This window comes from Zootoca vivipara, chromosome 6, assembly GCF_963506605.1.
Source record: "Zootoca vivipara chromosome 6, rZooViv1.1, whole genome shotgun sequence".
Lineage (NCBI taxonomy): Eukaryota > Metazoa > Chordata > Lepidosauria > Squamata > Lacertidae > Zootoca > Zootoca vivipara.
The window spans coordinates 10,673,342-10,700,036 of NC_083281.1; the positions used below are offsets into that span (position 1 = coordinate 10,673,342).

At 48.5% G+C, this 26,695-nt stretch overlaps 1 protein-coding gene across 1 annotated transcript in view; it reads right to left on the bottom strand.

Moving 5' to 3' along the window:
* AP3D1 (adaptor related protein complex 3 subunit delta 1) overlaps positions 1-26,695 on the bottom strand; it is a 51,356-nt gene that overhangs the window by 2,863 nt on the left and 21,798 nt on the right. Inside the window, exons 9-28 of the mRNA XM_035117870.2 lie at positions 23,008-23,057; positions 22,849-22,898; positions 22,637-22,685; positions 21,531-21,676; positions 20,569-20,717; positions 18,671-18,901; positions 17,937-18,168; positions 16,685-16,830; positions 15,260-15,401; positions 14,651-14,722; positions 14,395-14,470; positions 13,135-13,346; positions 11,670-11,743; positions 9,208-9,433; positions 8,673-8,735; positions 6,621-6,722; positions 5,743-5,886; positions 3,040-3,087; positions 2,734-2,923; positions 927-1,015 (exon numbers count right to left, since the gene is read on the bottom strand). Coding sequence (XP_034973761.1) covers positions 927-1,015; positions 2,734-2,923; positions 3,040-3,087; positions 5,743-5,886; positions 6,621-6,722; positions 8,673-8,735; positions 9,208-9,433; positions 11,670-11,743; positions 13,135-13,346; positions 14,395-14,470; positions 14,651-14,722; positions 15,260-15,401; positions 16,685-16,830; positions 17,937-18,168; positions 18,671-18,901; positions 20,569-20,717; positions 21,531-21,676; positions 22,637-22,685; positions 22,849-22,898; positions 23,008-23,057 — 2,491 coding nt within the window. The remainder of the gene's footprint in view (positions 1-926; positions 1,016-2,733; positions 2,924-3,039; positions 3,088-5,742; positions 5,887-6,620; positions 6,723-8,672; positions 8,736-9,207; positions 9,434-11,669; positions 11,744-13,134; positions 13,347-14,394; positions 14,471-14,650; positions 14,723-15,259; positions 15,402-16,684; positions 16,831-17,936; positions 18,169-18,670; positions 18,902-20,568; positions 20,718-21,530; positions 21,677-22,636; positions 22,686-22,848; positions 22,899-23,007; positions 23,058-26,695) is intronic.

Sequence of the window (26,695 nt, forward strand, 5' to 3'; positions counted from 1 at the left end):
TGGGGGCAAAGGAAGCAGGCCCTGACAGAGCGCCCCCCCCCCGCATCCCTGAAACAGCCTCTTCTCATGGGTCCCAATGGGGAGGGGGGGAAGGAGGCAGAAAAAGCCCCCAACTGACCCTCCCACATGCTCCACTTTCCACTCCAGCCACCTGCCTAGCTGTTCCTCTCTGAGGCTTTGAAAAAAAATCTGGCTTTTCAGTTCTTCTACCCATAAGAGTCCCAAGGATGGGATAAAACCGCATCAAATATATTAATATAAAACCAATATTTATGGGGTCAACTCCCCCCACACCCCTGACTTATTTATTTAGGAAATTGCTTCAGGGCTCTTTCATCCTTAATCTGTTTCAAACCTTAAAAAAAAAATACTGTGCAAAACTGAGTTTTAATGTGAACGGTGTGCTTTATTTATTCTTATTTTACTTATGAGATTTATATGCCACCCTTCATCACAAGATCTTGGGGCGGTTCACAGAGTTAAAAAATACAGGTTAAAAACATGAAAGTAAGTAAAGTTTAATTGTAACAGCCTGCCCTAGGACCTTGGGGTGAAGGGCAGGCAATAAATTGTAATAGTAATAATAATAATAATAGTTACAGGTAGGTAGCCGTGTTGGTCTGAGTCGAAGCAAAATAGAAAAAAAATCCTCCAGTAGCACCTTAAAGACCAACTAAGTTTTTATTTTGGTATGAGCTTTCGTGTGCATGCACACTTCTTCAGATAGTGATACTTTTTGGTATCTGAAGAAGTGTGCATGCACACGAAAGCTCATACCAAAATAAAAACTTAGTTGGTCTTTAAGGTGCTACTGAAGGATTTCCCCCCTAATAGTAATAATAATAATAATAATAATAATAATAATAATAATAATAATAATAATAATAATAGAATTCAAGCATTGGGAAAGTGGTGGAGGCCCTTACTTTGACAATAAACGCGAGGGTTCCTTTTAGTTTCTGCGCCATGACAATACTTTGCAAGGTGAAGACAAACTGGGCTTCGCTGGACACCCCTAAATTGGAAGAAGGGAGTGGGTGCAGGGGAAAAGAGAGAATTTAAAACAGAAATAAATTCACAAATATTCACTCTCTTCCATTTTGGGTCAAGGTTGATTGATTGGGGGGGGGGGAGCCCTACCAAACCCACACAGAGGCACACGAAGAACACATAGTTTGGAAGCGTAGGAAAATGAAAAGCATCAAAGAGCCTCAGCAAAGTCACGCAGCTACAGAGAACTTCTATCGCATCGAAATCCCATCCGATCTCAAGAGCACCTCAGGGCTTCCGAAATCTTCCCCCCTTTCAGCACTTGAGTCTTCTATTCCCACTGCAAGGTTTCGTTTTAATTTATTTCATAAATTTATATACCGCTCAATAGTAAAACAAACAAACCTATCTCACAAATTTATACAGAGTTAAAAAATAAAATGATCCTGAAAGCATTTACAAAAGAAATAAAGCAATAAAATTATAAGTGAAAACCACCCGAACATTCAAAAAATTAAAACCAGCAGCAAACTGAAGACGCATCAGCAGTCTAGGGATCTGGGTTAACCATTGAAATAAGACCACGCTGTCATGCAGATTAGTTTCAGATTTGGGGGGGGTTCCAACATGCAGTCCCATATCCCAGGAAGGAGCTGGTGAGTTCTGTATAGCTCCTGCCCCCCCACCCAGAAAACCTCCACAACACTTTCACCTCCAAATAGGCAAAAAAGGGGAGGAAATTAACACACAGGCACCTATATTGGACCCTCCAAATTTGGGCCAAAGTTTGAAAGAATACCCACAAAAGAAGAACGGAGCAACAAATAAATGGACTATGCCAAAACGGCAAAACTAACTGCCAGACTAAGAGACACTAGTGACAAAAAATATTTGTAGGAAAATGAAACCCTTTTTGGATCACTTAACAAACTACTTTAATTCTTCCCCAATACAAGATGGATTTGTATCTTGAGGAACAGAAGAAGAAGAAGATGTTGTTTTCAGGTTTATATTTTACACTTTGCGTATTGTTAGAAACTAACAGGCAGTTCAGAGAGTGGAGATGCAACGTCTTATCGAGTGATATGGGAAGTTACAGAAAAATAAGAATGGCAACACATGATGTTCTTAAGATGTATTATGTGAATGTATAATCAGTAGCTCACGTGCCTTGTTTTTTGGCAGGTCAAGATAACCAGGGGACAGCAAAAACTGCATTTTTTTAGCAGGGGCAATTAGATTAAGATACATTATTTGATTAACTTTCTAAAGATGGCTCAGCTTTTTTTTTTATGAATCAAAAGAAAGCCTATTTGATTTTATGAATCAAAAGAAAGCTCACGTTTTATATCTGTGACTAAAGGATTGTGTATCAATTCTCTGTCATTTGTATTAATGTAAACCTCCAGTGAATCTCCAGAACATATTTTGTATAGCTGTTTAGCTCTATCCCCAGTATATTTTATCTTATTGATATGGCTAGTGGCTCATGCAAATGAAGTTTCTATCTAGCTATTATGTGAAAATCTAGTAGTAGTAGTAGTAGTAGTAGTAGTAGTAATAATAATAATAATAGTAGTAGTAGAAGTTTGAAAGGTCACCCCCTGGGCTTAATCTAGATATGACCCTGAGAGACGTCTTTGATGCCATTAAACATTTCGTGGAAAGGGAGGATTTCTTGATGCTCCTTGACGCCTCTGGCTAACCCTGTCCGCCCCTGCCCCCCGCAAAGACAGGACATACCAGGGGGCAGCTGGAAAGGGACAGGAATTCCATCATGTATCGAGGACCCTTCCGGCCGGAACATTTTAGTATTGAGCGAGTCCAGGACGTTCAACTCCATGCTCTTCAGAAAGCTGCTGCTTTTGTTCTCGAAGATGATGGAGACGGTCACCTGGCTGTCGTTCTGCAGGTTCCCCTGGATGTCGTAAGTCTGCGGGAGGAGGCATTTGTGACGAGGGAGCAGCAGCGGAGCTGGACACAATCGCTTAACCACTGCACATTTAAGGCGCTTGCTCTCCACGGAGGTGCACACACAACCCCACTCACCATTTTGATGTACGCATTTTCGGCGAGGAGGGCGTAACTTGACATAGGCTGGAAGGCAGAAAGAAAAGGCTGTCATTCCTGAGGTGCGGCCAATTATGTGTGGAGAGACAGCGTGGTTAGAGTGCCGGAAGAGGATTTGGGAGACCAGGTTCGAATCCCCACTCAGCTAAGAAGCTGGCCTTGGGCCAGTTGCTCACTCTCAGCCTAACCTACCTTGCAGGGGTTTTGTACGAACTAAATGTATGCCACGTTGAGTTTGTTATAAAAAAAAGGCAAGTGTCAGGGCGGTTGCTGGCTACCCTCGAGCAACGACACTCCAAACCATCTTGTCTTTAGTGCTTTTATTGTGAAAGCTATTTACAAGGCAAGAGCTTCATGAAAACATGTAAACTCAGTACTATCAGATTATCCCAATGGCACTTTTCGGCTCCTCCCCCAGCAGAGTAGTTTGGGGACCCCCCAATCTCCTCCCCCTGCGTTTGTGAGCCGCCGATCGCCTCAGTTCCGGGGTGAATTTGAAAGGACGCCCCTCTGCTGTTTCCCCGCTGGAACTCTCTGCTGGCCCCTCCTTCCTTGCTGATATCACAGGCTGCAGGTAGGGCTCTTGTATGCTGCCTGAGCCCCGGCCCGCTCCGCTCACTTCCTCCTTCCTGTCTCCTGTCCTTCCGCTGTTGTCCGAGCCATTAGAAGAGCTGGATTGGATGGGGGGTAGCTGTTCCCTGTAAGCCCACCCCCTTACAGCAAGGTTATAAATGCAGTAAATATATATAAAGTTCTGCTCGGGGTAAACCCACTGAAATTAAGAGAAGTTAGTAATGCCTATTGCAGGAATGTGGGTGGCGCTGTGGTCTAAACCACAGAGCCTAGGGCTTGCCGATCAGGAGGTCGGCGGTTCAAATCCCCACAATGGGGTGAGCTCTCGTTACTCGGTCCCAGCTCCTGTCAACCTAGCAGTTCGAAAGCACATCAAAGTGCAAGTACCGTGTTTCCCCTTTTTTAATACGTAGTCAGAAAGTAAGCCATGGGAGGGTTTTTCTAGAAGTAAGATAAGTAAGACGTACCCCGAAAGTAAGCCACCATTGTTCCTGTCACCTCCTCAGCCCCTCCTGTGAGCTCAGGGAGCCAGCGAACCAGCGACAGGCGTGGGGGGAAAACGCGCCTCTCAGCTGATTTCTCCACCGCCTGCTGAGCGCACAGGGAGAGGGGGGGGGGAAGCCTCTTCCTGCCCCTCTGGAGCAGGCCTGTCTTTCCTATTGGGGCTACTGGTGCTTTCCTTTTCGACCCTGGGAGGCAGCGAATACATCCAATGGTCAGGGCGCTTTGGGGCGCCCATCTCTCCCCGTCTGCACCTTTTCTCCTCCTTCTGGGCCAGCACGCGCCCTCTTTTGCTCGCTCCCTGCCTCTCCCGTGACAATAGGCAGCGGCGGCGGCAGCCACAGCCGGCTGCAAGGCAGAGAAGCTAAGCCCAGCGGAGCCAAGGTGCTGTTGAGCGGCTGCGGGCTCCCTTTGGCCGGCCTTCCTTGTGTGCGCCTGGCCGCGATGCGCCTCCCTCCTCCTCCTCCTCCGGCGTAGCAACGGCAGCAGGAGGCTCCTCCTCCTCCGGCAACGGCAGTGGCGGCTCCCGCTCGGGTATGCACCCCTCCAGCCAGCAGCCGGCCAGGCGGCTCCCACAAGGGCTGCAGCGGTGGCTCCACCCGCCTCCCTTTTTCCACCTCCACCACCTCCTCCGCCAGCCAGCCAGCCTCGTTGCCGCTTTTGGGCGCCTGCCTCCGTCCTCCTCCTGCTGCTGCTGCCCAGCTGGGCTCCAGCTGTCGCTGCCCAGCCGCCTCCGCGGCCCCCAGGGGCTAGCAGCAGCAACAGCAGTGGGAGGACGAGGATGACACTGCTGGGTCCCACTGCCTTGAACAGAGTGGCGCTGCTGCGCGCTTTGTTGGGGCTGCAGCAATCGCTGGTTCCAGGCGCCTGCCTCCTATTGCAGCGGCCAGCGTTGCTGCTGCTGGCTCGGTACTCTCCTTCCGCGTGGAAGGATTGGTTTTTTAAAAAAAACCAAGATTGCTTAATAAAAAATAGATTGCTTAATAAAAAAACCAAGACACCCCCCGAAAATAAGCCATAGGCTTATTTTCTTGAGTAAAATAAATAAGACGGTGTCTTAAAATGTGGGAAACACGGTAGATAAATAGGGACCACTCCAGCGGGAAGGTAAACGGTGTTTCCCTGCGCTGCTCTGGTTTGCCAGAAGTGGCTTAGTCATGCTGGCCACGTGACCCGGAAGCTGTATGCTGGCTCCCTCGGCCAGTAAAGTGAGATGAATGCCGCAACCCCAGAGTTGTCCGCGACTGGACCTAATGGTCAGGGGTCCCTTTACCTTTTAGTAATGCCTATTCATTTCAGTGGGTCTACACTGGACAGGACTAACACTGGCTATCATTAAAAGAAATCTCTATACAGGAGTGTTTCCCAAACTTGGGTCTCCAGCTGGTTTTGGGACTACAATTCCCATCACCCCAACCACTGGTCCTGCTAGCTAGGGATGATGGGAGTTGTAGTCCCAAAACAGCTGGAGACCTGAGTTTGGGAAATCCTGCAAAAGACCTCTCAAGCGGTTTGCCTAAAATATTCATTTAAAATACCAATAAAAGGCAAGTTAATAACAACAACAACAAAAAACCCAAAAGATGCAATTATAAGACCCTTGCTCACCGGTAACGGTTCATCCTCCAGTGTCCCGTTCTGCACCGATTCTGCAGGGAGCTCCTCTCCCTTGTTGCCTTGGTGTTTTTTCGACTTCTTATCCTTGGACTTCTCCTCTTTCTTGTGCTTCTTCTTCTTGTGCTTGGAGGATTTCTACTGGGTCAGGGGGAAATCCAGGGGTCAGACACCTTCCTCCCATATTGCCCATTAAAAGCCAAAGCTCACCCCAAGTGATCTCCGCCAGGCTCTGCCCCGTGCAACTCCCTGACCATAGAGGGAACTGCCCTTGCCTTCCTTTCAAGGTCTCTCAAAAACTGCTTTTGGGACAGGCCCTTCACAATACAAATGTTTCTCCTTCACCAAGCAGCACCTGCTGCTCTCTTATTGTGGTTTTTAATTAATAAAAAAAAATGATAATCATATTATTTACATGCTGCCCATCTGGCTGGGTTGCCCCAGCCACTCTGGGCAGCTACCAACAAAATATTAAACACACAATAAAACACTAAACATTAAAAACTTCCCTATACGGGGCTGCTTTCAGGTGTCTTTCAAGTTGTGTAGTTGTTTAGCTCCCTGACATCTGACGGGAGGGCGTTCCACAGGGCGGGCGCCACCACTGAGAAGGCCCTCTGCCTGGTTCCCTGTAACTTCACTTCTAGAAAGGGGGGGGGGAGGAACTGCCAGAAGGCCCTTGGAGATGGACCTCCATGTCCAGACTCAACGATTGGTTATACTGTATTCCATATTGCAAGCTGCCTTGACACATCTTATGAAAGCATGGGTTGCAAATATTCAAGCAAACAATAAAAGAAGCCGACTGACAACCCCCCTGTTCCCTCTCTCTCTCTCTCTTGGCAGTCGGGGACAGGGACTTGGCCACTCACCTTTCCTTCATCTTCCTCCTCCAGCTCTTCTTCTCGCACTTCCTTCTGGGCCCCCACTGGCTCCCCAGCCCCTGCGAGGTTCGTGCTCGGCTCAGAAGGGCTCTAAAGGGAGGCGATAAGATTGAAATTATTTATACCCCAGCCATCTGGCAGGGATGCCCCAGCCACTCTGGGCAGCTTTCAACAAATTAAAACACAGACATCAAACATTAAAAACTTCCCCCATACAGGGCCACCTTCAGATGTCTTCTAAAAGTTCTAGTTTATATCATTGACATCTGGTGGAAAATGCTCAAAAAGCAAGCCAAGGGGCTACGGGACAGCTAGGAGGCTCTCCCAGAGGGGTAAGGAGGGGATTTGTGAACAAGCGTTCTCCTGCTCGGGATCTTACTTTACAATGGGTAATGCCCTCAAACTGTGGGCAGCTCCCTGCTTGCATCCCTCCCCCAAGCCCACTGGTTCAGGGTTCCGGCATTAATTTACAAGGCCCTTAACAACATGGCTCCAGGAAATCTTTAAGATACCGCCTGATACCTTATATCCCAGTCTTATCGCTGAGATACTGGGGGGTGGGGTGGGGGAGAGAAAACATGGGAGCAACAGGTCTCAAGGTCTTCGCCTAAACCAGCTGTTTTCAACCTTTTTGAGTCCATAGCTTTTTGACCAACTCCATTCTTTCTGCGGCACCCCTGTGGGGCTCAGGAGCCCAGTTATGTCACCCCTTGCCTGCAGAGCTGGCAGCCTCTCACCCTTCTCTCCTCTCCTTGGGAGTCTTCTGGGCAGTTGCTGCCCTTGGTTTCTGAGCTGCCCCCCACCCCACCCCAAAGAGAGGTGCCTCCTCTCACTGCCCCACAGGGGCCTGGGAAGCACCCCCTGGCTAGCCCCAGAGGCACCATTCGCCTGCTGGTAGCTGGGGCTGCTGCAACGAACAGCCGCGCAAGCCTTTGAGAGGCAGAGATGCAAGAGGGCATCAGAAAAGGGAGGGAGGGAAGGGAAGGAAGGAGGGAGGGAAAGATGGGCAGAGGTCAGTGTTGCCTGCAGCACCCCTGATGCCACCGTGCACTGGTTGAAAACCACTGGTTTAAGAAATACCAACTACAGAAGAAGGGCAAATGAGCTGACTGGACTACTCTGCGACCAGAAAGAAGAGATGGTAGAAGAAGATTGGAAGAAGAAATTTAAAGTATATTTGAAAAAAAATATGGTAATATTTGATATTTTATAATTATTTTTGGAAGTTGATACAGGCTATCGGTTTAGAAGTAGGAATGCTACGCAGTTTATAAATAAGTTATGATTTTAAAATAAGGTAAATTTTGATTAGGTGATGATATTGATTGTGTTTTATTTGGTTCTAGAAAGTAAAGGTAAAGGGTAAAGGGGCCCCTGACCATCAGGTCCAGTCGCGTCCGACTCTGGGGTTGTGGTGCTCATCTCGCTCTATAGGCCAAGGGAGCCAGCGTTTGTCCGCAGACAGCTTCCGGGTCATGTGGCCAGCATGACAAAGCTGCTTCTAGCGAACCAGAGCAGTGTACGGAAACGCCGTTTACCTTCCCGCTGGAGCGGTCCCTATTTATCTACTTGCACTTTGATGTGCTTTCGAACTGCTAGGTGGGCAGGAGCTGGGACCGAGCAACGGGAGCTCACCCCGTTGCAGGGATTCGAAAGGCCGACCTTCTGATCAGCAAGCCCTAGACACTAGAAAGTGTCCCTACTCTAGAAAGTAGGGAACTGCTAAAGATGGGTTAAAATGAAATTCAGATACGGGGGATTCGAGGAAGTCACCTAAAGAGGTTAAGGAAAACTATGTCATGGGATTATAGATGTATTTTTTTGTTTTTCTTATGATGTGTTTCTATTTGTGTTCTGTGTATTTGTATGTTTATAAATTTGTTGGAAAAGGAATTAATGTTTTTTTTTGAAAAAAAAAGAAAAAAAAGAAAACCACTGGTTTAAGGAGTCATTTGGTGCCTGGCTTATATATCTGAGTTTGCAACACTTGCATGCGCATGCACACACACATCATTTCAGAGCTCTGCAATGGAGATTAACCTTTGCTTCCGTAGCAGCTGCAGGCGGTGGACCGTCAGAAAGCCAGAAGTCCATGTCTTCCGGCTGGAACGAGAGAGAAGGGGAGCAAAAAAGGACCGTGGGTTACCTGTAGTGCACTTTCTTTTACAACTTATTCAAACCTTACAAATAATAATAATAATAATCACCACCACCACCCCGCCCTGATATACGGTACAATGTATGTATGAAAACAGCAAACCCTGTGCCCATTTCTGGGTGCTTTCGAACTATAACTCCCACTATAATCCACGACTGGTGGGCCCTGCTGGAATGCAGCAGCTGAACTATAACTCCCATCAGCCCTGGGTGCCGGGAATCAGAGTGCGATGGCTGGACCCTCCAAAGGCTCCCCGTCCCTGCTCTGAACGGAAGAGGCCAGACTCGAGAAGAGCACAGGGTGTGGGTAAAATAAAAAAATTCCTTCAGTAGCACCTTAAAGACCAACTAAGTTTTTATTTTGGTATGGGCTTTCGTGTGCATGCACACTTCTTCAGATACAGGGTGTGGGTGTTACCTTCTTCTCCTCCTCCTCTTGCTCCTCCTCCACCTCCTCCTCGATCTTCCTCTCCCGCTCCTTCCTCTTCTCTTTCTCCCGCTCCTTGTCTTTGTGCTTCTTCTCCTTCTTCTTTGGTCGCTTGCTCTTCTTCTCTGTGGAGAGCACTTCCGCCTCCTGGGGCGACTTGAGGTCGTCGGCGTTCCTGTGTCTCTGCACTGGAAGCTTCTCGCTGTCTGCCAAAGGCCTTTTCAGTGGGAAGGAAGGACAGGGGAGGTTTGTTTGTTTTTAATTATGCCTTTCGTTTTGCATTTTTGCATCTCATTTTTACGCCGTGAACCGCCTTGTGATCTTCAGGTGAAGGGTAAATAAATATACAAATTCAACCCAGGCTGCAAAAAACACCATCTCGAGATCCAGCCTCCTGGATTTACCCATTGGGAAAGCCCACAAGCAGGATTCTAGCAGGGCTGGTAATATGGTTCCCATTGCAAGGCCAGAATTAACACCACACACACTCTCATGCATAGCACACAGGTACACTCCCAGGAAGCTGTGATTGACCGCAGCTCCGTCGCTGAATGAACCCTCTGAAACGGCCTGAGGGTGACCAGAAGTTCCCCGACACCAGTCTTTGTCCATCTGGTGCCCTCCAGCGGCTCTGGACCACAACTCCCAGCAGCCCCCATGCTTGCTGCGGCTGTTGGGGAGTTGTGATGGCAGAAATTCCAGAACATCTGAAGGGCACCTGGGCTGCGGAAGGCTGCCCTGGAGTAAGTTTCAGAAGCACTACAACAGGTTAACAGCGAAGCGGGTTGCATACAGCTGCTTTCCTGGTCGCCTATGGCGAATGGAAGATTGGCTCCAGGCAAGCAAGCGACCAAACGCCATTCAGAGCATGGAACTCCATGTCACTAGAAATCAGGCAGGCACCAGATGCAAGACTGAAACAGGTTTATTCCAGGAGGCCTTTCCACCATAAATGCTGTTCTGGGGTTTTCCGTTTTGCATACTGCATTGTTTTTTCTTTTGTAAGTTACTTTAGTGAAAACTAGGATTTTTTTAAAGGTTTCTTTTGTTCCAGGCCACAAACTTGCAAATTTAGGTCTATGCAGCCAGAAGAGAGAATTTATTCCCCCCCCCCCGACTTTCAAAATATAGGGAGTCTCTTTTTTCTGCTGCAATTTGGGGTGGGGTGACTGGGTCAGTAGCTTTCTTGGCCGTGTCGGGGTTTTATGCCGTCAGAAAGGGAGCTGCCAACTTGCGGTTTTTACATTGTAATTTTATGTTGTGAACTGCCTTGAGATCTATGGATAAAGGGGCAGTATGCAAATTTAATAAATTATAAAAAGAACAACTTCCCATACACTGGAGAGTGAGAGAGAGAGAGAGATAGGGAGAAGGGAGCGCTTACCTCGCCGATTTCCCTGAAACCAGACTGTGTGTGAAAGACAGAGAGAAAGAAAGAGAGGGAGACAGGAAAAAAATAAAAATAAAATACACAAGACGACAGAATACAGCAACTGTGCGAATGGAAGAAGCAGGAGGGAAAGAGACAGGGAGTGAGAAATGCAAAATAATTCTGAGGATGCCTCACAGAACATACAAACGGAAGAGCTGGAAGAACCTGTGGAGCAAAGCTAGCCTTTTAAAAGACACAATGGAAGTGTCCAAATTGATGGCTTCACCACCTAAACCAAGCTAAGCCCACAAGGTGAAGGCTGGGGGCGGGGCGGCGCATGACCTGTGACCCCTGGCCCTAATCTGGCCCACAAGGTCATTGCCTGCCCCAAACCACACTCACCCGAGGTCATATGTGACATAAAGGAGGGTTTGCCATACTCGCAAGCGGTCTACAGTGGTACCTCGACATCCGAATGACTCTACTTCCGAAGGTTTCGACTTACAAAGTTGACAACCCCAGAAGTCTTTTCATCGTGCGTGTGTTCTGCGCCTGTGCAGAAGCAGCACGCGTGTGGTCCACACATGTGCAGAAGTGTAAAATTGTGCTTCACGCATGCGCAAAACGGGCGCTTCGACAACTGAAGACTTCAACTTACGAAGAGCGCCGTGGAATGGATCGCCTTCATAAGTCGAGGCACCACTGTATATTTGAATCATTCTCATTCTCAGTAATGCTTTTCTTTTTTAAACGCCCCCCCACAAACACCCACAATTCATGTGCAAGGCTTAGAAATTGGAATATTAAGCAATCTCCATCTCTCCACCTAAATACCTGAAACAAATGAATGAAATATCGATGAACTACAACCAAGAGTAGGGCCCCCCAGGTATTGCTGAACTACAACTCCCACCAGCCCCCACAAGCATGGCTGATGGTTGGGGGTGATGGGAGCTGTAGTTCAGCAAATGCCCGGCTGGCCAAAGGTTCCTTGCACTCTGATGTGGAAGCATCCCAGAGAGCAGGAAGGTTTAACGCTAGCCAGGAAAGCGGAAGTATGCCAGCCCAGATTTTTCCTTACTTGTCGAGGTCGATGTCCAGAGCCTTGTAGGGGTCGTTGGGGTCCTTGTCATCCTCATCGCTGGGCAGAGCATTCTGGGGAAAAAGCCACAAGAGAAGAGGGAGTGGGTCAAAGAGGTGCTGACCTCCAAGGGGGAAAAGGGGGGTCTGGTGACCTACCCTCCATTGCCACAGCAACAGAATGTTTTCAAAGTCAGAAACATGTTTCCACCACCCTGAACCAAGAGATAAGGACTGCGCTACCATACTGCTGAAGCAGGATTTCATTTGCCAGACTAAGAATGTAGGAATTTGCCTGCTGGATCTGGCCCAAGGGGGTCCTTCTACAGTCCAGCCACCTGCTCTCATAGTGGCCAACGGGAAGCATCAACGGGAAGCTCGCAAGCAGGACTGGAGCACAACAGCAACTCTCCCTGTGATTCCCTGTGATGCAGAAGCGCTGCTGCCTCCAACTGGGGGGGGGACCACAGCCCCTCTATTTCTGCACTCCCTCCCACCCCCAGATCCACCTGCGTTTAGCACAGCGTGAGCACCCCAGGCATCCTTAGCTGCTAAAAAGTTATGACCATTTTACCAGCTAGCTATCAACCTCAAGCCTGAAACCACACCATCAGAATGAATCTTACCTGCTGTTACCTTGCCTGTCCCCCCCCCTCTTTTAAAATCTATGCAGTGACCATTTAACGGAGAGAGGGGGTTATCAAGTTTGTTTTCTCCTGTTCTGGAGGGTGGGACTTGAATCCATGGCTTCAAGTGACAAGAAAGATTCCGAATAAACCTCGAGAAGAACTTCCTGACAGTAAGAGCTTAACTAGTTTTCTGGGAAATTTTTAATGTCTAATGTTTTGCAAATTTTAATGTGGTGTAAGCCCCCCTGAGTGGCTGGAGAAACGCAGCCAGATGGGCGGGGTACAAATGCTAAAATTACATTGGCTCCCAGTACGTTTCCGAGTACAATTCAAAGGGTTGGTGCTGACCTTTAAAGCCCTAAACAGCCTCGGTCCAGGATACCTGAAGGAGCGTCTCCACCCCCATCGTTCTGCCCGGACACTGAGGTCCAGCACCGAGGGCCTTCTGGCGGTTCCCTTGTTGCGAGAAGCCAAGTTACAGGGAACCAGGCAGAGGGCCTTCTCGGTAGTGGCACCCGCCTTGTGGAACGCCCTCCCACCAGATGTCAAAGAGGAAAACAACTACCAGACTTTTAGAAGACATCTGAAGGCAGCCTTGTTTGGGGAAGCTTTTAATGTTTAATAGATTATTGTATTTTAATATTCTGTTGGAAGCCGCCCAGAGTGGCTGGGGAAACCCGGCCAGATGGGCGGGGTATAAAAAATAAATTATTATTATTACTACTACTACCACCACCACCCATCAGGATTTGTAACCAGGTTGCTTCCCGATCCACCCAGGGCCAGCAAACACCAGGAAGAACAGGGTGGGTGCCGCCCTCTCCTGCCAGGGCTTACTTCTGGCATCTCCTCTGTGATGATGTCCACATGTTGTGCGGGCGCAATGTCCTCGTCGCTCTCGGTGTGCAGCGAGTTGTGGCGCCGGTGGTGCTTGCCCCGCTTCTCCTTCTCCTGCTTCTTCTGCTTCTTCTTCTTCTTGTCCTTCTCCAGCTTCTGTTGGTGCCGGCGCTCCTCTTCCAGCTTCACATACTGGTCAGAAACCGGCAAGCCTGCGTTGATGGGCGGGGAGGGACAGAGAGAGTTCTCAAGAGGGGCAGTGGGCTGAGCACCAGCCTTGAAAGGAAACACAGGCCAAGGTACGCAGCCTTGGGTGGGGGCGTGTCACTTTGGACTGTCCATGGAGGAGCAGGTGAATCCTGCATCCAGGGTGGCTGTCTGCCAGCTCCACCTGAGACCCTCCCTGCCTGCGGACTGTCTCGCCAGAGTGGTGCACGCTCTGGTCCCGCTTGGACTACTGCAATGCACTCTCCGTGGAGCTACCTTTGAAGGTGACTTGGAAACGACAACTAATCCAGAATGCAGCAGTCAGACTGGTGACTGGGACCATAGAACACCAGTCCTGAAAGACCTGCGTTGGCTCCCAGTGCGTTTCCAAGCACAATTCAAAGTGTTGGTGTTGACATTTAAAGCCCTAAACGGCCTCGGCCCAGTATACCTGAAGGAGTGTCTACCCCCAACATCCAGTCCAGACACTGAGGTCCAGCTCCGAGGGCCTTCTGGCGGTTCCTTCATTGTGAGAAGTGAGGTTATAGGGAACCAGGCAGAGGGGCTTCTTGGTGGTGGTGCCCTGCCTGTGGAACGCCCACCCCTCATATGTCTTTGGAGGTCTTTAAGCAGAGGCTTGACAGCCATATGTCAAGAATGCTTTGATGGTGTTTCCTGCTTGGCAGGGGGTTGGACTGGATGGCCCTTGTGGTCTCTTCCAACTCTATGATTCTATGATTCAAGGAGATTAAGAACTACACAACTTTCAGAAGACACCAGAAGGCAGCCCTCTATTGGGAAGCTTTTAACGCTTAAAGTTTTTACTCAGAGGAGACCCACTGAAATTAATGGACTTTAAAAGCCAGCCATGCCCTCTTTGTGTGGCTGTTCCAACTTTAGCAGCTGCAGAAATGGAAGCCAGGTGTATTCGCCCTTTCAGGATCCCAGCATCTGAAGTGGGAAGCAGAGACTCAAGGCTGCTCATCTGCACAGCTCCACCCACCGGGCCCCATTCATTGGCGTGGAATGCTGGAAAACTGGCAGAATTCTTACCAGGAACTTTCAGAGGAACGGAGAGGTCAATTTGCACCACAGGTATGTGCTCGACACCGGGGCTATCTTGGTATCTCTGGACAAGGTGGGGATGGAGGGAGGAAGATCAGGTGGGGAAACAAGAGATGTCGTGTGCCAACATTGGCCCCGTGTGGCTTATCAAAAGCAACAGCAGGATCCCTGCCATTAAGAGAGGGGGCCCCCACCACCCTAGAGTGGGTCCCTTGCGACTACCAGACAAGGACTACCAGCTTACCTTCTGTGGGGAAGGAGAACTTTTGATGTAGAATGGGTTGTTCGCTTGCTCTTGCTTCCGGACTTCTCGGCGCTTTAGGGAGAGACAAGGGGCACAGCAGTGGGTTTAAAAAATCTAAAATATTGAGGATTATTAGAACATTTTTCTCGGCTTCATTTATTTTAAAAAGGAGAATCCGAATGGCCTCCCCAACCCCGCTCCACATCAGCTTTGGCTGGGGGCGCAGCTGTGTCTCTATCCAGACAGGGACAGCCTAACGTCTGTTGTCTAGGCTCTGGGAACTTCCAGGTTAGATCGCTGCAGGATGTTACACATGGAGCTGCCTCTGAATACAGTTCGGAAATCTCAGCTGGTGCAGGATTCAGCGGCCAGGTTGCTTGCTGGGACAACGATCCTGGCCCGACTGCACTGGCTGCCAATCAGTTTCCGGGCCCAATTCAGAGTGCTGGCACCTCACGTAAGCCTGAGGGGCACGGTGCCTACATGACGGGCATAATAAATTCCTGCATTGCAAGGGGTTGGCCTGGACGGCCCTCGTGGTCCCTTCCAACTCTACAGTTCTTTCGCTCTATGAACTGCTCCAGCACCCCTGTTCTGCAGCCAGCCTACCCTCTTCAGTTCCTCCTCGTCCATTTCAGGCTGCCGGTGCCTTGTGTGCCTCTGTTCCTCCTCGTGGAAGATGGTCCGGGGCTTCTCGTCCTCAGACTCGCTGTCCGAGGGAGGCTCGTTGATCCAAGCATCAAGGTCCAAGCTGGGAAAGGAGAGAGCCTCCGTATCACTACCAAGCTGCCCTTGTTGTTGATTACTCAAAAAGTTACTAATTCTAGTTAGATTTATATAGCTTCTCGTCAACAGAACAGACTCTTAAATCTCAGGGCCACGGGTTCAAGCCCCATGTTGGGCAAAGATTCTTGCATTGCAGGGGGTTGGGCCAGGGGTGGCCAACTCCCCAGAGACTGTGATCTACTCACAGAGTTAAAAACAGGCAGTGATCTACCCCATTTTTGGGGGTTCAGGTTGTTGAGCTTTTTTAAGGGAGGAAAGCCTGTTTTTAGGGGTTCAAGTCAAAGTTGTTGAGCTTCTTTGAGGGGAGCCAGTGATCTACCAGTGATCTACCACAGATGTTCAGTGATCTACCGGTAGATCATGATAGACCTGTTGGACGTGCCTGGACTAGATGACACCTGTGGTCTTTTCCAAGTCTACGGTTCTATAACTCCATCTTATTTCTGTGATTTTAGGTTGCTTTGAGCGATTTTCTTAATTGTTGCAACCTGCTTTGGGTTCTTAGAGTGAAGGGTGGGCAAATCACCATCACCACCACCACACCCAGTCTCAAGTCAACACTATCATTTCTCCAGTTCAGGGCTACGGAAACTCAAGGCAGGGTGATATCTGGTTTTCAATGTCAAAATATATCACCAGCTAAACATTGCGATATGCCGATATAGCATGATGTCTGAAATATGTAGAGGCCTTGGCTGGCTACACACACACACACACACACACACACACACACACACACACACACACGATTTACAGTATATTGCCAGGTCAAAAATTTCAAAACTGCTATCATGATACAGACTTCAAAACGGTTTGGGGTGATATATGATCCAGCCCTACTCAGGACCCTCCCACAGGGCTACTCTGCACCCTCCTGGACTGCTTTTGCCTAGCTGGGATGTTTCCTTGAGCTGTTAATGTGCCTTCTTTGCTCAGCTGGATGGGGAACAGAGAGGTGTTTATGGAGGCAACAAGAGGGGAGTGCACACACCTTTTGCGCAACTGGAATGTAACCCGCTTGGAACCAAACATGGTTTCTGGACCACCTTAAAAGGCAGCCCCGTGCACTGCGGCAGTTCTGACCCTGCTGCAAACACAGAAATTGCACTGTCCCTCCTTGCCCTTTCTAAGACTCCTTGCTCTGCCTTCCCCCAATTTCACTCCTCTCAGACTGGCTGGGAGATAGGCAAGGCTGCAGGCCAAGAACCCCGAGATCCAAAGCCGTCACCCGGGCGGAGAGACTCTTACCCTTCAGGAATGGGCACTTTCTTCTGGGCTTTGGGTGCAACGGGGTTGAGTTCCCCAGCGAACAAGGCGATCACTTCCTCGGCTACGGGGACCTCTTTGATCTGAAGCTTGTGGATGTATTTCATGAGCTGGAGGATGCAAGAGGCCTGACGAGAGAAAAGAAATTTATAAAAGTTAAGAAAGAGGGAGACTCTCGTTGATTTAGCTCCGTGTTTCCCAGACTTGGGTCTCTGGCTGTTTTTGGACAATAGCTCCCTTCATTCCTAGCTAGCAAAACCAGTGGTCGGGAATGGTGGGGATTCTGGTCCGAAAACAGCTGGAGACCCAAGTTTGGCAAACACTGATTTTAGCCAGAGGGTTGAAATGTTGTACAGGTGGTACCTAATGTCAAATAAATGAGCCAAAATGTATAAAAATGTGCCAGGTAAGTGCTCGGAACGGTAAGTAGACAGAAGGGTCATTCCTTCATATGTAGTGGACATGCAAAAAGTTAAAGGCTATTGGGAAATGATATACAGTGAAATGAAGATGATATTTAAATGGATTATTCCTAAAAAGATCAGAAGCTTTTCTTATAGGCATAATAGGGACAGACATTTTGAAGAAGATGACCAAACTATTTACGTATGTGACAACATCTAGAATATTATTTGCATAGAAATGAATAGAAGAAAAGGTTCCAACGAAGGTAGAGTGGTTTTTAAAATTAATAAGACTAAACAGAAATGGCAAAGCCAATAGATTAACATTAAACCAATAGATTAAGATTAAGCCAATTAAGAAATCGAAATGATGAGCTTTTTACAGAAGAATGGAGGCCTTTCTTGGACTATATGAAAAAGTATGATAGTCAAGTGAAATTGTGGGCAGGATTCGAGATAGGAGCAGCAGCAGCAGCAGCAGAAAAACGATACAGTAATTGTATTAGTGGGATTCTGCAATAGATGAGAGTTTGATATATCACAGTAGAAAAGGGTATGAAAAGGGCTGCGTTTTTCTCTCTTTCCTTTTCGATATCTCTGACTTCATTTGTTCTAGATATAACCTTATTTTATTGTGAAAACTTTAATTTGAGCAAAAACGAAAAAGAAAATGGTTTGAACACTGTGAAGTTGGGGATGGGAAGCCAATTTATGAATCGATGCAATTATTTGATTTGAAGTCTAATTGTGAAATTTGGGGAATTTAATAACAAATGATAATGTAAAAGAAGAAGAAGAAGAGATGGGATCTTGGGAGGATTTTTGCTTACCCTTTCCTGGACTTCAAGGTCCGCACTCTGCACGAACTGCGGCAGGCGCTCAATCATCATCTGTGTCGCCTCCTGCGCCACCTCCTTCTCGCCAGCCTGCTCCTTCTGCTGCAGGAGTGCAGCATACAATTTCACCATGTTCTGGACGTACACAGCCTGGATGTGGCCAGGCAGCGTGGTGACCTTGGGCCGCAGCATAGCTTCGAGAGTCTGGTGAGGCTCCTCGAGGTGCCTGAGGAGGGGGAGAAGGTGCTTAGAGACGGGGTGTCCCAAATCCTTCTTCCAGGAGGGAAAGCGAGGAAACCACAAGAGGCGTTCCGAGCATAAGAGGCAGCAAGGGGAGAACTCGGACCTCTCCTAGTTGCGAGGCCTCCCTGGTGGTTCGTGAGACAGCCTTTGTGGTGGTGGCCCCAAGGGCAAGGAACTGCCTCCCAACGCAGGTGATACTGGCACCATGTCTTTACAGAAGTTGGCAACTGGCTATGTTGGTTGTTGGAGACCAGCAACATCTGGGAGTGCCCAGACAGATGTTCCCCATCCATGGTCTAAGAAGAGCAGAGCGAATGCCTCTGCTCAACAGAGGCACTTCTTCATCTCAGACATCCCACAGAAAACACTGCTTCTTAGAGAAGGGCTGGGGAACCTGTCGCTCTCTTGACTCCCATCATGCAGGCCCACTGGTTGTCTGCAGGAGCTCCTACGTGACAGATGCCACAGCGCAGCTGGGAACTTACTCGGAGAACTCCCCGCAGATCCAGGCCGCGGCGTACAAGACCTCGCAGATCCCGTTGCGCTGGGTGTTGCTGGTCAGGAGGTGGGCGTTGTCCAACAGCATGGCCATCTGGGAGACGGCGAACTTGCGGATGGCCTTGACACGAATGGCCACGTCAAGCATCTGGGAGGCGATGAGGTGGCCGTGGCGGGTCCCCTCCAGGCGGGTCAGCTCCACCAGGATGCTGATGTACCTGGATCACGAGAACACAAGGAGGGGCCTTAGACCAAGTCAGACTGTTGGGTCCCTCAAGCTCAGGGCTGTCTTCGGCAGGGTTTCCCAAACTTGATTCTTCAGCTAGGGATGATGGGAGTTGTAGTCCAAAACCAGCTGGGGAACCAGGTTTGGGAAGCCCTGGTCTACAGTGATTGAAAGGGGCTCTCCAGGGTTTCTAGTTTAGGGGATATTCCCAGCCCTAATGGGAGTTGCTGGGGACGGGACCTGAGACCTGCTGCACACAAGGTGGGTTGCTCTACCACTGAGATATGGTATTTTCCTTAAAAAAAAATGTAATCAAAACGAAATGAAAAACATATTTAAACTAGTTATCCCGCCCCCACCTGAAGCTTTTCTTCTAGGGATAATTGGGTCAGAGGTCACAAAGAAGATGATTAACTTATTTATGAATGCAAGAAACACCAGCCAGAACCTTATACATGCAGAACTGGAAAGAAAAGTCCAAAGAAAGAAGAACGGTTCTTAATATTAATGGACTATGCGGAACTGGCAAAGCTAACAGTGAAAATAAGAGGTCGAGACAATGGGCAATTTATGGAAGAACTAGTGGTCATTCAGCCCGTTAAGTAAACGGGTGCTAGAACATACTGGGAGGTCTTCCCCAGATGGTTTCCTGCCTGCCAGGGGAGCGAGCAACTCTGCCAGGGTCCCCTCCTCTCCAGCCCAGCTTTGCAGAGGTGCTTGCTCAGTCTCCGCCCACCTGCGACACCCGCCGACCATCGGGGATCCCTGTACCTGAAGACAGGGCCTGCGCTGTACGGCAGAGCCCGGGCTTGCGCAGGAAGCGTGAGCTCGCTGGACACAGCGCCGCCATGTTGCTGTACCCAGCGAGGACCCCGTCCTCGGATCAGGGGCTGCCCGTGCAAGTGCCTGGCTGCCTGTTCGTGCCGCCTCGGACGCCCCGTCACTGAGGGAGGAGGAGGCGGGCGGCGTGGAGGGACTCTGCCGCTTCCCCAGTGTCTCCAGCCCGAGTCCTGGCGCCGCTGCCTGGCCGGAAGGAGCCTCCGCCGGGGCGAAGGCAAGCAAGGCACTGAGTGACGGCGGCACGTCATGTGTGCGCCCCGGGCCGGTCTACACGCTCTCTTTACCCGGCGCCGCTTCCTGCCTTTGCCCCCAGCCCGAGAGGCGGCGGTTCCTGGCGGTTGCTTGCCGTCATGTCCCACCAGACCGGCATCCAAGGTACCAAGCCCCTTCTCGGATAGCAGAACCCGCGGCTTCCCCCGGCGCCCCTCCCTGCCCCCTTGGTCTGCTGGTCACCGGGGGGGGGGAGCGTAGGGGGGGAAGGGGGGAAAAGCAGCCTCCTCCTCCTCGCTCTTTAGCGCAAGCACAGTGAGGTGCTTGTCCGGTGGGGAGCGGCGGTTGGCAGAGGGGTGGGGAGAGCGTGTATGTCAAGTCTCTTCGTCCAGTCCCTGTGTCCCTGGGGCACATGCGCATTAGCGCGCAAAACGGGACACAGTGAATCTGGACGCAGAGACACTTGCACTTTATTATATAGGATATCATAATCAAATCGGCAGCAGGACTTGAAACTTGAGCAACAGGAGGAAAATGGTAATATATGAAATAGAGGAACATGTATTAGATGAAATGTGTGAAGCCCTGTAGGTAAACAGAAATACTGACCATTCAAAATTGGTGATGTATTGGTAATTGGACTGGCTACATATGTCAATGATTTTGGTCAGCAGCTCGTCCCTGTAGGTTGTCCCTTCCGCTTTGTCCACGTGGATCATCAGCTTCTTCACAATCTCCATCAAGTTCTTCTTGGACACCTGAAGTTACAGAGACCGGGTTGGTGGGGAGGGAGGGGCAAGTCATTAAGGAGGATATTGACAAGCTGGAGCCTTTTGAGGAGCAGCTGAAGGAGTTGTGGATGTTTTGGCTAAAGAAGAGGAGAACCGAGAGCTGGGAAGATGGCCACCTTCAAGGGTTGTCCCATGGAATGTAGAATGTAGCTTGTCTTCTGCTGCTCTGGTGGGAAGGACCCCAACCAACAGATTCAGATGGCAAGAAAGGAGAATCCAATGAAACATTAAGAGCAGCCCAACAGTATAAAGGTGGTGGACCCTCCTTCCTTGGAGGCTTTTAAGCAGAGGCTGGGTGGTCATCTGCCAGGGGTGCTTGAGCCGTGATTCCTGCATTGCAGGGGACTGGGCTGGATGAAGCTGCGGGTCCCTTCCAACTCTACACGCCTGTATGAATGCCTTCGATTGCTTTTGAGAGTGTTCTGGATGCAACATCTGTCACCCCACAAATCATGGTTTGCTTTAGGAATGCAGGAAGCTGCCCTGTTGGCCCCATCTAACTCAGTACGGTTGACACTGACCACCAGCAGCTCTCTGGGGTTTCAGAAGGAGCTCTCTCCCAGTCCTATCTGGGAGTGGTCAGAAATTGAGCCAGGGACCTTCCGCATGCAAAGCAGGCACCCTACTAATGAGCCATGGACCTTCCCCAGCTTGACCTCCCTCCTGCCTCCAAGGATGGCGTTCTTGCTGCATTGCTCCTAAGGGTTTTAGGGTATGCTCTCTATATTTCTAAAAGTTAAGACCTCTTCTCCATTATGTTGCGGCGGCATGTGAACGTACCATCCCGTAGAGAAGATCCAAGGCCCGGAGGCGGATGGACTCGTCTTTATCGTCCAAGCACTGCAGGATGAGGTCCTTGTGGGACTGGACTGATTTGGGGTGGGTTTTCAGGATCTTGGACATCGCCAGCAGCCCCAGATATTTCACTATGTGGAGAGGAGACACAAACACACACACAAAGGCCAAATAAGCTTTCTAGGGGTAGCGGTGGAAGCCCAAGAAGCTGAGCTGCACTCAAGAGTAGATTCCATGAAATCAACGGACTCAAGTTGGGAAAGCCCAGTGGATTCCAACAGGTCTAGTCAAAGCATGACCTATAAAGCCTTAAATGGCTCAGGACTACAATACCTCAAGGACTGCCTCTTCCCTTATGAACCTACCCGGACCCTGAGATCACCTTCTGAGGCCCTCCTTCGTGTGCCTCCTCCTCGAGAGGTCCGGAGGGTGGCAACATGAGAACGGGGCCTTCTCTGCAGTGGCTCCCCGTCTGTGGAATGCTCTCCCCAGGGATGCTTGCCTGATGCCTTCATTATATACCTTTAGGCGCCAGGCAAAAACATTCCTTTTTAACCAGGCCTTTGGTTGATTTGATTGACATCCTATGCCCTTTTTAAATGTGGGTTTTCTTGGGGGAGGGGGTTTATTGGGTTGTTGTTTTTATTATGCATTTTGTGATTTTATATTTTGATTTTATTTTGTGAGCTGCCCTGAGACCTCTGGGTATAGGGCGGTATATAAATTCAATCAATCAATCAATCATAATCATAATATGACTAAGCCAGATGCAACTGCTCACTCACATTAGTACAGTGGTACCTCTACTTACGAATTTAATGCGTTCCGAACGCACATTTGTAAGTCGAAAAAAAATGTAAGTCGAATCCCATAGGAATGCATTGGGAGAAAAAATTCGTAAGTTGAAGCAACCCTATCTAAAAATTCGTAAGTAGAAAAAATCCTATCTCAACTGCATCCAAGATGGCGGACGGAGCTCCATTCGTAAGTAGAGGTACTACTGTATTTAGCAGGATTTTAAGGGTGTCCCCTCCCTTGCCCCTGGTGCCAAGGACTTCCCCCCACCCCCACCCCCCAGGCCCAAGACTTACAGTTCTGGTCCGAATCTTCTATCAGTATCCTTAGCTTCTGGACGCAGAGCTGTGAAGAAATGACGCACAAATTAAGATACTTTTTTTTTTTTTGCAAGAGGCAGAGAGCATGACACCTCCCACCTCCCTCAGCAATCAAGGGAAGCCCTCTGCACTCCAGCAAAATTTCAGCTGCTTGCCGCGAGGGCTGGGAGGCCAAGATGGGACTGTACCTGGATGCTGGCACTGTGGTTGGGCATCCCCGAGGAGAGAGAGATCAACACTGGAGGAGAGGGGAGGGGAAGGAAAGGGAATTTAAATTGGTGTGGCGCAAAACACGCAAGCCAGGAGGGGTAAACAATAACGGCGTGCTTGGCAATGTCTTTCCTTACCTGCAATCACTGTGTTCACACATTCGTAAAGCAGCGACATGGCGGAAGTGCTGAGAGGGGGAGAAAGAGAGAGTTACTGCACTGCGGAAAGCCCGCAGGAAAGTACAGTGGAACATCAGTTTATGAACACCTCGGTTTATGAATTTTCGGTTTATGAACGCCGCAGACCCATCTGGAACGGATTAATTCACTTTCCATTACTTTCAATGGGAAAGTTCGCTTCAGCTTATGAATGCTTCAGTTTATGAACAGACTTCCGGAACCAATTGTGTTCATAAACCGAGGTACCAATGTATTGCAACATTGCACATTTATGGAGCACAAAGGCTATGGGCGGCCCACTAGCCAGGTTTTACCTCTATGTTTGGAGATAGCGTGAGACTTTAGGACCACCAAGGGCTTTTCCCACCTCCCCTCCATTCCTAGCAGCCTTCAGAAAGGAGTTGGCTGCCATGAGCATTAAGTGCATGTGATGAACTAAGTGGAAGGTTGTGAGTCATGGGAGTGCGCAAATTCAACGGGGCTTAGTGTGATTACGGCTGCTGGTTTGCTAATGCTGTTAGCATTGTTTTGTGGATTATGAGTGCTGCAGTGCTTTGTGAATCATATATTACGACTTTTTTTGTTGTGGCTGTGCTCTTTAGCTTTTTTAAAAAGTTCTTTTGTTAATAGTGATTGTTTTGCTGATGTTAAGTATTCCATATGATTTATGTTGTTCTATTATTTATTTGATTTGCATACCGCCCTTCATCGTAAGATCTCAGGGCAGTTCACAGAATAAAATACAGGATAAAAACATGAAAATTAAGTAAAACAAAACAACAAAACAGGAATGCCCTCCCCCTTCTCACAAACACATTTAAAAGGCTGTAGAATATTAATCGTCCAAAGGCCTGGGAGAAGAGGAATGTTTTTGCATGGCGCCTAAAGGTGTATTATGAAGGCACCAAGCGAATCTCCCTGGGGAGAGCGTTCCACAAATGGGGAGCCACTCAGAGAAGGCCTGTTCTCGTGTTGCCACCCTCTGGACTTCACATGGAGAGGCGCACAAAAACGGGCCTCAGATGATGAATGGGTCATTTTATATAGGGAGAGGCAGTACTCGAGGTATTGCGGTCCTTAGCCAGTTGTTGTTGCTTAGTGTGAGCCACTTTGTGAAACTGCCATCTTGACCGCTGGACCTGCCCTTGGTCTCGTCTGCTCCCTTCACTGGAGCCTATCTTCACATGGAGGAGAGGTTCCTAACTCACCGAGGGTTTGAGACCCATCGGCTCCCCTTGCCTGGTTCAGCCGGCTAGTCAAAGCCATTTCTGGGATTGTGCCCGCTGTTGCATTTCTGACAGCTTCCAGGAGCCACGGGGGAGAGCAGAGTACAGGGTGGGGAACAAAGGTGGACCTACCACCCCAGAAGGAACATGACGTGTCCCCCACTTAGAGATGTAAAATTTCCGGAAATTTTGAAGCTCGGAGACCCCCCCCCGGGGGGGGGGGGACAGAAATTTTCGGAAAAATTGAAAAAATGCTACATTAGCACTTCTTTTTTCTATTCCAGATTAAAAGTCACTCTGTTACTTTAGAAACATAAAATATAACTATGGATAATGTTAATGGGCATAAAATTATCACAACTAGCATATTAAAAATATAGTGTATCCAAACGGGAACTGACATTTAACTTGTCATTCATCACTGTTTGCTATGCAACACACTTACTCCACTTCCCATGTTTTGCCCATGAGACCTTATATATTTCCTCACACTGATGTGTGTGGTCTGTTAACTACTTTAGCTACTACTATATGCTTAAATTAGTTTATTTCACTTTTTAAAGACTGTTTTACAGCATTTAATGTTTAAAATATTTTCATTTCGTTTTTTCTTTCATAACACTTCTCTGATTGCCACAACAATACATATACTTTAAGGCCCTTTTTGTTGCTCTATATTTTCTTCCAGTGCTTTGAGGCCTAGTGAAGAGGAACAGAACCAATGCATACCACACACATGCAAAACCAAAACTGAAACCTTTTTCTTTTCTGGTGACAACAGCACCTCCTAAAGGAAGAAATGCACAGTATCTTGTTCTTGCATTGGAGAGTTCAGTTTGTAACCTAGGACCTGCTTGTCCTCACAGAAATTAGAATAATCTGATACCATACATATTTTTAAAAAATGATTTATAAAATACTTGAACCCCTTATCTTAAAATATTTTATTCATCATGTTAAAATAAAACATTCCACAATCTTTTATTTTTCATTTTTTTCCAATTTTTTGGGAAAAAACAAAAAAGGCTTCAGGAAAAAACCGTTTTTTTCTGAATTTTTCCGGGTTTTTTTCCGGGCCTTCACATCTCTACCCCCACCAGAGGAGCAACTCCTCCTGTTAACACCCCGTATTCCCCAGCTTCCAATATTATAGGTTCATTATTCAGCAAAATATGTACCACATTTTTCCGTGTATAAGACTAGGTTTTCCCCCTAAAAATTGATGTCAAAAAATAGGGGGAGTCTTATACATAGGACCATCTCCCCCCCATTTTCTTAAATCTGAGTCCCCCAAAATACGGAGCGTCTTATACATTGGGGGGGTCTTATAGATGGAAAAATACGGTATGCCACTTAAAAGACTAGCTATAAAATCCACAGACATGATAAAACTAGTAAAATATAAAGGAAGAATGTAAACAGTTTCAAAAGCCAAGATGTGTAATGACTACATGTCAGGATGGAACATTTTTAAGCACGATAGAATCAAGGCAGAGAACAGATGCTGTCTTGCTAAAAGATTGGAATGTGGAACGAACATGGTGCTGCCCTGGGGGGGGGGGATAGTCAATTCTGCAGACCAAAGCAGTGGGAACATGATGGGGCAAGGCCAGTCCTACTAATGAAGTAGCCCCGAGTTGGGGATGGGTTTTATGTGTCCCCTTGAATCTGCCCCACTAAAAAGTCACCAGACAGCGCAGATCTTTGCAGATCTATATTATTGGAAGCCAAACGGTAGCTACTTTGTTGGGGACCAACACTTTTCAAATTCTCACAAGCAATCGAGCAATCAGCCTGTGTGCCTTTTCAGGAACCATATGAATTAGAGGTTTAAATATCATGATTTAGAAATCAAAATGCCCCGTGTTTTGTCGACTGGGTCGAACAAAAACCCTGGCTGAAGGTCAGTTCACTCTGGTTGCTTCCCCAGGTCAGCACATGGGCTGTCTGTTTCAGGAAGCGCAAAGGTGTTCTGACCACTGGCTTTGCAAGATCCACAGCAGACAACCCGCCCCAAACCATAGAGAGGTGAGGGAGAATGCAAGGGATGAAGAGCTACAACACGCTTTCCACAGAGCTAAGGAGAAAGGCCTAGAGCGACACACAACAAGAGGCAGAGCGCCCTCTTCTGGTTCCTGTTGGAAGGTGGCTATTTTAATGGGGTGGGATCATAGTGCAGATAGGGGAGGAGCCAATCTACCCTAGAGGAGTGGGGGGGGGGGAAGAGATGGCCAAGCTCCATAGGCCTGGCACCAATCACCACCCAATTTGGCCACATCTAAAGAGAATCCAGAAGTGGGGACCATGTGGGGATTTGTGCAGCTTTGCACACTTAGGAGAGGAATGGGATCGCTGTGAGGTGCGAGAAGTAGGAGGAGCACAAAGGCAAAAACAGAACAAAAACAAAAAAAAAACACCCG